At 41.8% G+C, this 9,700-nt stretch overlaps 1 protein-coding gene across 1 annotated transcript; it reads left to right on the top strand.

Annotated features, from left to right (window-relative positions):
• The first annotated feature begins 342 nt into the window (after positions 1 to 342).
• Positions 343 to 8,124, top strand: LOC112070963 (retinol-binding protein 2). The gene is made up of 4 exons (XM_024138421.2): positions 343 to 511; positions 5,895 to 6,073; positions 6,840 to 6,941; positions 7,632 to 8,124. The coding sequence occupies exons 1-4, from the start codon at positions 439 to 441 to the stop codon at positions 7,683 to 7,685; spliced, it is 408 nt and encodes a 135-aa protein (XP_023994189.1). The 5' UTR covers positions 343 to 438; the 3' UTR covers positions 7,686 to 8,124.
• Positions 8,125 to 9,700: the final 1,576 nt, after the last annotated feature.

Raw genomic sequence — 9,700 nt, 5'->3', positions numbered from 1 at the left:
TCTCTGCTCCTACCCCCCTCTCTCTATCAATTCAATTTCAATTTAAGGGAATTTATTGGCATGGGAAATGTATGTTTCAAAGTTAAATAAATAAAAAATAAAAAATTCAGTAAACATTCACTCACAAAAGTTTCAAAATAATAAATACATTTCAAATGTATATCATGTGCAAATCGGAAAAACACACACACACACACAGACGAACAAACACACGTAAAACACACATACAGTCACACACACCTGTCCCTTCTCTCTAAGAAATATAGAGAGTGTTATCAAGCGAACCCTGCCCCTTGGTTCCACACGTAAACAGGCTGTATATAAAGGGTTGGGACCATAGAATCTGACTCTACCTCTTGCAGTGTGTGTGTGTGTGAGCAAATTCCCCATAGACAGATACAGGGCATATACAGTAACACAAACCCGGCCGGTGCCAAGATGCCTGCAGACTTCAATGGACAATGGGTGATGGTCACCAACGAGAACTTTGAGGATATCATGAAGGCCATTGGTAAGCTGTTGTTCTAATGTCTGTTGGAAAATAGGGACATGAGATACTAGATATGCAGAGAGAGATATTAGATATGCAGAGAGAGATACTAGATATGCAGAGAGAGATACTAGATATGCAGAGAGAGATACTAGATATGCCGAGAGAGATATTAGATATGCGAGAAGGGATTCTAGATATGCAGAGAGATTATTAGATAATGCAGAGAGAGATACTAAGATATGCAGAGAGATATAGTATTGCTATAGATATGCAGAGAGATATACTAAGATATGCAGAGAGATATATTAGATATGCAGAGAAGAGATCTAGATATGCAGAGAGAGATACTAGATATGCAGCAGCGAAGATACTAGATATGCAGAGAGAGATACTAGATATGCAGAGAGCGATACTAGATATGAGACATTATTGATTCAGGGAGATGCCAGATATTTAGATATGGCAGAGAGACGATCTAGCGATAGATATAGCATGCAGAGGGAGATATTAGATATGCAGAGAAGAATGGGAGAGGGCGTGACTGGAATATGCAAAGATTAGAATGAGAGATATTCTAGATATGCATAGAGAGATACTAGATATGAGAGAGACGAATATAGATATCAGAGAGAGATACTAGATATGCAGGAATACGGATCGGAGGGTACTAGATATGCAGGAGAGAGATACTAGATATGCAGAGAGAGATGGTGGAGAGGGAGGGTGAGATACTGGATATGCAGAGATACTAGATATGCAGAGAGATATACTGGATATGCATAGAGAGATACTAGATATGGAGAGAGATACTAGATATGCAGAGAGAGATACTAGATATGCAGAGAGAGATACTGGATACGCAGAGAGAGGTACTAGATATGCAGAGAGAGATACTAGATATGCAGAGAGAGATGGTGGAGAGGGAGGGAGGGAAGGGGTGGAGAGGAGAGAGGGAATTGACAGAGAAAGAGTGTGTATGTGTGTGTGAGTGCACATGTCTATGTGTGTGTGCACGAGTGTGTCTGATAGAGAGGGGGATGTCAGAGACAATGTTAGTGTAAATACTTTATTTGAGAGTGTTAGTGAGTGAGATTGTGAGAGAAAGGATGATGTGGTGCTGCTTCAGTTACTTATTGAGCTTCTGTCATGGCGACTTAACCTCCAATGTTTGTGTGAATGGCTCCCGCTTGTTACCACGTCGAACAAATATTGATTTACTCTTTTAAGCATTTTTATCGTCCCCATTCAAGAGAATAAAAAATCCCATCCCAAGCTCTGCCAAGAGGCGTCGGCATGCCGCTGGAAAGCGAAGGCCCTCATCCATCCACTCAGCATGGCGTTGATAAACCACAAGTCTTTTATTATTCATGACTTTATCTGCAATTCATAACTCCCTCCGTGTCATAACTCCCTCGTGTTATAACTCCCTTGTGTTATAACTCCCTCTGTGCCATAACTCCCTCCGTGTCATAACTCCCTCCGTGTCATAACTCCCTCGTGTTATAACTCCCTCCGTGCCATAACTCCCTCGTGTTATAACTCCTTCTGTGTTATAACTCCCTCGTGTTATAACTCCCTCGTCTTATAACTCCCTCGTCTTATAACTCCCTCGTCTTATAACTCCCTCCGTGTCATAACTCCCTCCGTGTTATAACTCCCTCCCGCTCAACCCAACAAATCCCAAAAATCCCAAATCCGAGGCGTCTCATTCCGTGCCGCGCTCTCATTTCCATGAACGGATCGAAAATTACAGCCATATGGAAACAGAGGGAGGGAGAACATATTTGGATGGGTAAATAAAAGAGCTTCGTCAAAAAGAGAGATGGGTAGAAAATGAATTTACACTTTGTGGCCAATGCAATGCAGTGCAGGCTCACAGTTTAACTTATTCAGCTCTATTTCTGGTACAAGGCCATTTTAAAAAGGGTAAATGAGATTGTCAACAGAGCTGGTCTGAGTGGAATAGTAATTCTAGAACTTGAGCTCCAGTCTCATAAACTGATGAGGGGGACTGGGGCTAATGCACAGGGAACACAATAAAACAGTATACTATACACACCTCACTGTCCAACCAAGGTGAACAGAGCCTATATGGAAATTGGTTGGTGGTTTAAGCCTGAATGCTGATAGGCTGAAAGCCGTGTTATATCAGAACGTATAGCACGGTTATGACCAAAATATTACTTTCAACTCTTCCAATTACATTGGTAACCAGTTTATAATAAAGCAATAAGGCCCGAGGGTTGTGGTACATGGCTTAATATACAGTTGAAGTCAAAGTTTACATACACTTAGATTGGAGTCATTAAAACTGGTTTTTCAACCACTCCACAAATTTCTTGTTAACAAACTATAGTTTTGGCAAGTCAGTTAAGGAGACTTACTTTGTGCATTGACACAAAAGTAATTTTTCCAACAATTGTTTACAGACAGATTATTTCACTTATAATTCACTGTATCACAAATCCCAGTGGGTCAGAAGTTTACATACACCAAGTTGACTGTGCCTTTAAAGAGCTTGGAAAATTCCAGAAAATGATGTCATGGCTTTAGAAGCTTCTGATAGGCTAATTGACATAATTTGAGTCAAATAGAGGTGAACCTGTGGATGTATTCAAGGCCTACCTTCAAATCAAAACAAATCAGCCCAAGACCTCAGAAAAAACAATTGTAGACCTCCACAAGTCTGGTTCATCCATGGGAGCAATTTCCAACACCTGAAGGTACCACTTTCATCTGTACAAACTATATACACAAGTATAAACACTATGGGACCATGCATCCGTCATACGCTCAGGAAGGAGACGCGTTCTGTCTCCTAGAGATAAACGTACTTTGGTGAGAAAAGTGCAAATCAATCCCAGAACAACAGCAAAGGACCCTTGTGAAGATGCTGGAGGAAACCCGGTACAAAAGTATCTTTATCCACAGTAAAACGGTCCTCTATATCGACATAACCTGAAAGGCCGCTCAGCAAGGAAGAAGCCACTGAGCCAAAACCACCATAAAAAAGCCAGACTACGGTTTGCAACTGCACATCGGGACAAAGATCGTACTTTTTGGAGAAAAGTCCTCTGGTCTGATGAAACAAAAATAGAACTGTTTGGCCATAATGACCATCGTTATGTTTGGAGGAAAAAGGGGGAGGCTTGCAAGCCAAAGAACACCATCCCAACCGTTGATGCACGGGGGTGGCAGCATCATGTTGTGGGGGTGCTTTGCTGCAGGAGGGACTGGTGCACTTCTCAAAATAGATGGCATCATGAGGGTGGAAAATTATGTGGATATATTGAAGCACCATCTCAAGACATAAGTCAGGAAGTTAAAGCTTGGTCGCAAATGGGTCTTCCAAATGGACAATGACCCCAAGCATACTTCCAAAGTTGTGGCAAAATGGCTTAAGACATTTTTACTCTGATTAAATGTCAGGAATTGTGAAAAACTGAGTTTAAATGTATTTGGCTAAGGTGTATGTAAACTTCCGACTTCAACTGTACCACGGCTAAGGGCTGTTCTTAACGATACAGAACAGCCCTTAGCCATGGTATATTGGCCATATACCACAAAACACCGAGGTGCCTTATTGCTTTTATAAACTAGTTACCAACTTAATTTGAGCAGTAAAAATACATTTTGTCATACCGGGGTATACGGTCTGATATACGGTCTGTCAGCCAATCAGCATTCAGGGCTTGAACCACCCAGTTTATAATAGCAATAGTTGCGTCGCGCATAAGAACAGCCCTTAGCTGTGGTATATTGGCCATATACCACACCCCCTCGGGCCTTATTGCTTAATTAGGGCAAGGCCCCTTTTTTCAAAATTTCCGCCTGAATGACATGCCCAAAGTAAACTGCCTGTTGCTTAGGCCTTGAAGCCAGTGTATGCATATAAAAGAAAAACACTTTGAAGTTTGTAGAAATGTTAAACTAATGTAGGAGAATATAACACAATAGATATGGTAGGAGAAAATCCAAGAGAGACCGTGCTCTTACAATGGCAAGTATAAGGGCTTACTCAAGTCTAGCTCCCAGGATGCAATTCCTATGGATTCCACTGGGTGTCAGCAGTCTATTTTCAAGGTTTCAGGCTTGTAACTTCCAAAACGAATAAGAAATATCAGTTTTAGTACAGGGACACAGTCTTGGAAATTAGTGTTTGCGCGCGCCATGAAGACAAGACCCACCTGTAAAATCGGTTTCCTATTGAACATACTTCTTTCCGTAAGAAATATTATAGTTTGATTACATTTTAGGGTATCTGAGGAGTGTATAGAAACGTATTTTGACTTGTTGAAACAAAGTTTAGGGGTAGATTTTCGGATTCCCTTCTCTGCATGTTGAACTAGTGGATTACTCAAATCGATGGCGCCAACTAAACTGACTTTTTGGGATATAAAGAAGGATTTTATCAAACAAATCGACACTACATGTTATAGCTGGGACCCTTTGGATGACAAATCAGAGGAAAATTTTCAAAAAGTAAGTGAATATTTAATCGCTATTTGTGAATTTATGAAACCTGTGCCCGTTGAAAAATATTTTGATGTGGGGCACCGTCCTCAAACAATCGCATGGCATTCTTTCACTGTAATAGCTACTGTAAATTGAACAGTGCAGTTAGATTAACAAGAATTTAATATTTTAACCAATATAAGACACTTGTATGTACCTAAATGTTTAATATCCATAATTTGTATGATTATTTATTTGAATTGCGCGCCCTCCAGTTTCACCGGAAGTTGTCCGCTAACGGGATGCCTAGCCCTAAGAAGTTCATACTTCATACTTATCCTGTTTACAGTATACACTGAGTGTACTAAACATTAGGAACACCTTCCTAATATTGAGTTGRACCCCATTTTGCCCTCAGAACAGCCTCAATTTGTCAGGGCAAGGACTCTACAAGGTGTCAAATGCTTTCCACAGGGATGCTGGCCCATGTTGACTCCAATGCTTTCCACAGGGATGCTGGCCCATGTTGACTCCAATGCTTCCCACAGGGACGCTGGCCCATGTTGACTCCAATGCTTCCCACAGTTGTGTCAAGTTGGCTGAATGTCTTTCAGGTGYTGGACCATTCTGAAGAACCCAGCAGCGTTGCAGTTTTTGACACACTCAAATTAGTGCGCCTGGCACCTACTACCATACCCCATTCAAAGGCACTTAAATATTTTGTCTTGCTCATTCACCCTCTGAATGGCATTCATACACAATCCATGTCTCATTTGTCTCAAGACTTACAAATCCTGTTTTAACCTGTCTCCTCCACTTCATCTACAKTGATTGAAGTGGATGAAACAAGTGACATCAATAAGGGATTCACCTGGACAGTCTATGTCATGGAAAGAGCAGAGCATCTTTAAACATTGACATTGTTGTTTCATTGTGTTTCCTCCAGATATTGACTTTGCAACCCGTAAGATRGCCGCCCACCTGACTCAGACCAAGGTGATCGTCCAGAACGGAGACAAGTTTGAAACCAAGACCTTGAGCACCTTCAGGAACTACGAGGTCAACTTCACCGTCGGGGAGGAGTTTGAGGAGGTCACTAAGGGACTGGACAACAGGACGATCCAGGTAMGACCACAACCACTATGACCAGGTCAGAGTGTCACTGCACTCTGTCCTAACCGGTTCCAAACCCTAACCTTTACCCTCTCCATCATGTTCTCTCCTTTTATTCTATTCCACCATTTTTTATTTACATTTCTTATAGGTTTTCATCTCCTGCTTTCCCTTGACTCTCAGTTTGTTAATGCATACTGTATGGTCACATAGCCCTCACACACATAGCCCACAATCCAGGCATCTTAAAAGGTTTGGTCCAGTCTCTCTCAGATTAGAATTCAAGAGACAGCCATAAGCACTGCTGTGGGTTGTTGACCCTGGCTTTATGGAAACARACACAGATATCTTCAGCCTGGACTCAGGGTTAGACATAACATAGTAAACGAAAATACGGGACACCCAAATTAGTATGATATGTTACATTTGGTATGGTATGTTTTWATTTGTGGATATACATCATCCACTTTGTATGATATGTTCTGAATTAAAATGTGTATGATATGTTACCAATTACAATTAGAACACACAACTTTTGGGTTGCTAGACGTTCACGTCATCCACCCCGACCAACTACCCTCCTTTCGTTTTTGCCTTAAGTAACCTTCTGTCTTATGCAACCATACCAAATGTAACATATACTAATTTGAGTTTCACGTATTTTCATTTACTATGTTACGTCTATGATACCAGCCTGATATCTTAGCTGTGGGACATTTGGGTAAATGCTTGTCTACGGTAAGCTAACTGTGTGTGTGTGTGTGTGTGTGTTCTTCAGACACTGGTTACTTGGGATGGAGATACGTTGGTGGCTGTGCAGAAGGGAGAGAAGGCCAATCGTGGCTGGAAGCAATGGATAGAAGGAGACCTGCTACACCTGGTGAGAGCAAGACAGATGGGGGGAGGGGTTTAGAGACAGAAAAGAGAGGGAGAGAGAAATGTCCTAGACTTCAACTTGAACATACAGAACGTTACAGATTCTTCATACCTAAGACAACAGAAGCTCTATACATTTAGTACATTTCTGAGGAGAGAGATAAAGAGACAGACAGCTATCAATCCTTCAGCTTTTATACATATCCTCATTCAGACTTACACTCTGGACTTTTTCATGATAATAAAGTGAGAACGTCTACTTCCGTATGTCAATCAGTACAGTGGAAGTTGTAAAGTCAATCTTGATTTRGAGCTCTGAGAAAGAGAAGTGATACTATAATCCCTATAGGGCTTCATGCCAAATGGCACCCTATTCCCTTTATAGGGCCCTACATTTTACCAGAAGTGCACTATATAGGGCACATATGTCAAACCCATTTTATTGAGGGCCAAGTGTCTGCGGGTTTTCGCTCCACCCTTGTAATGATGAATGAAGGTCACTAATTAGTAAGGAACTCCCCTCACCTGGTTGTCTAGGTCTTAATAGAAAGGAAAAAACTAAAACCCGCAGACACTCGGCCCTCCATGGAATGAGTTGACACCCCTGATATAGGGAACAGGGTGCCGGTTCGGATGCAGACTACATGTTATGTGATTTTCTCATTGTCTTTCTGTCCATCTCTTTTTCTTTCAGGACATCTATGTTGAAGACAAAGTCTGCAAACAAGTATTCAAGAAGAAACCCTAAAACCGTCTTTGTTGTAACATTTAAAAAAATATATATATTAATTCACCTTTATTTAACCAGGTAGGCCAGTTGAGATCAAGTTCTCATTTACAACTGCGACCTGGTCAAGATAAAGCAAAGCAGTGCGTCAAATACAACAACACAGAGTTACACATAAACAAACATATAGTCAATAACACAATAGAAAAATGTTTGTACAGTGTGTGCAAATGTAGAAGATTAGMGAGGTAAGGCAATAAATAGGCCATAGAGGTGAAAAAATGACAATTTATCAGTAACACTGGAGTGAWAGATGTGCAGAGGATGATGTATAAGTAGAGATACTGGGCTGCAAAAGAGCCAGAAGAACATTACATACATGTGTTCCTGCCTGCATAATTGTCTTWTGTATTTATGATGTGATTGTACATACATTTAATAAATACTTAATTCAACCCAAGCAGATGGGAGGCATTGACTTTAAGTTAAATGAATATTTATATGGGTGTATATTGACCAGAGTTGACAGTACTTGCAAATAAAAACAAACAGTATGAACTTTTAAAAACATAACATAGCTTCTCAAATTAGCGCGTCATTGTGAGAGAACAGAACTATGTGTAAATTGGCAAATCAATCGAATACATTGTACACTGTACAGTAGATGACCAGAAGAAGAAATATATGAATAGTGTACAGTATATGATGTTCAGTTGGGTTGTGAAGGCCTGCAACCTTATCTACTTCTTCACAGGGACAGATCTAAGTGATTATCAGTGACAGAACAGAAGGTCTACGGAACCTTTCAACATGCAACAGTGAGGAGGTGTGGACTTTGAATACAAGATTGGGAGAGTATTCCTCACACCACCCAGGCTTTCTTATCAAGACCTGACGGATATGAAAAACCTCAACAAAGGGTGCAGTTAAATGATTTAAAGTAGAACACTTCGACCATAAAGCATCGTAGGCATAGAGCTGGGAGCATATAACYTTCTAATTGTTATGACACAAGTATGTTATTGCTTAGTTGGTTGGAACGTGCTTCTTGCAACACCAGCATGGTTTGAACTCTGGTCTGAACCAGCTGTACTGGATGACTGTGTGATAACGCTCTCGGTAGCCGATGTGAACAAAACCTTTAAACAGGTCAACATTCACAAAGCCGCTGGGCCAGACGGATTACCAGGACGTGTACTCAAAGCATGCGTGGACAAAACTGTCACGTGTCTTCACTGACATTTTCAACCTCTCCCTGACTGAGTCTGTAATACCTACATGTTTCAAGCAGACCACCATAGTCCCCGTGGCTAAGGAAGTYAAGGTAACCTGCCTAAATGATTACCGCCCCGTGGCACTCACGTCGGTAGCKATGAAGTGCTTTTAAAGACTGGTCATGGCTCACATCAACTGCATCCTCCCGGACACCCTAGACCCACTCCAATTCGCATACCGCCCCAACAGATCCACAGATGAAGCAATCTCAATCGCACTCCACACTGCCCTTTCTCACCTGGACAAAAGGAACACCTATGTGAGAATGCTTTTCATTAACTACAGCTCAGCGTTCAACACCATAGTGCCCACAAAGCTCATCACTAAGCTAAGGACTTTGGGACAAAACACCTCCCTCTGTAACTGGATCCTGGACATTGTGACGGGCCGCCCCCAGGTGGTAAGAGTAGGCAACAACACGTCTACCACGCTGATCCTTAACACAGAGGCCCCTCAGAGGTGTGTACTTTTTCCCCTCCTGTATTCCCTGCTCACCTACGACTGCGTGGCCAAACACGACTCCAACACCATCATTAAGTTTGCTGAAGACACAACAGTGGTAGGCCTGATCACCGACAACGATGAGACAGTCTTTAGGGAGGAGGTCAGAGAACTGGCAATGTGGTGCCAGGACAACAACCTCTCCCTCAATGTGAMCAAGACAAAGGAGCTGATCGTGGACTACAGGAAAAGGCTGGCCGAACAGGCCCCCATTAACATCAATGGGGCTGTAGTGGAGCGGGTCAAGACTTTCCAGATCC

Source organism: Salvelinus sp. IW2-2015, unplaced genomic scaffold, assembly GCF_002910315.2.
Source record: "Salvelinus sp. IW2-2015 unplaced genomic scaffold, ASM291031v2 Un_scaffold1474, whole genome shotgun sequence".
NCBI classification, from domain to species: Eukaryota; Metazoa; Chordata; class Actinopteri; order Salmoniformes; family Salmonidae; genus Salvelinus; species Salvelinus sp. IW2-2015.
This window is presented reverse-complemented; position numbering and strand designations above follow the sequence as displayed.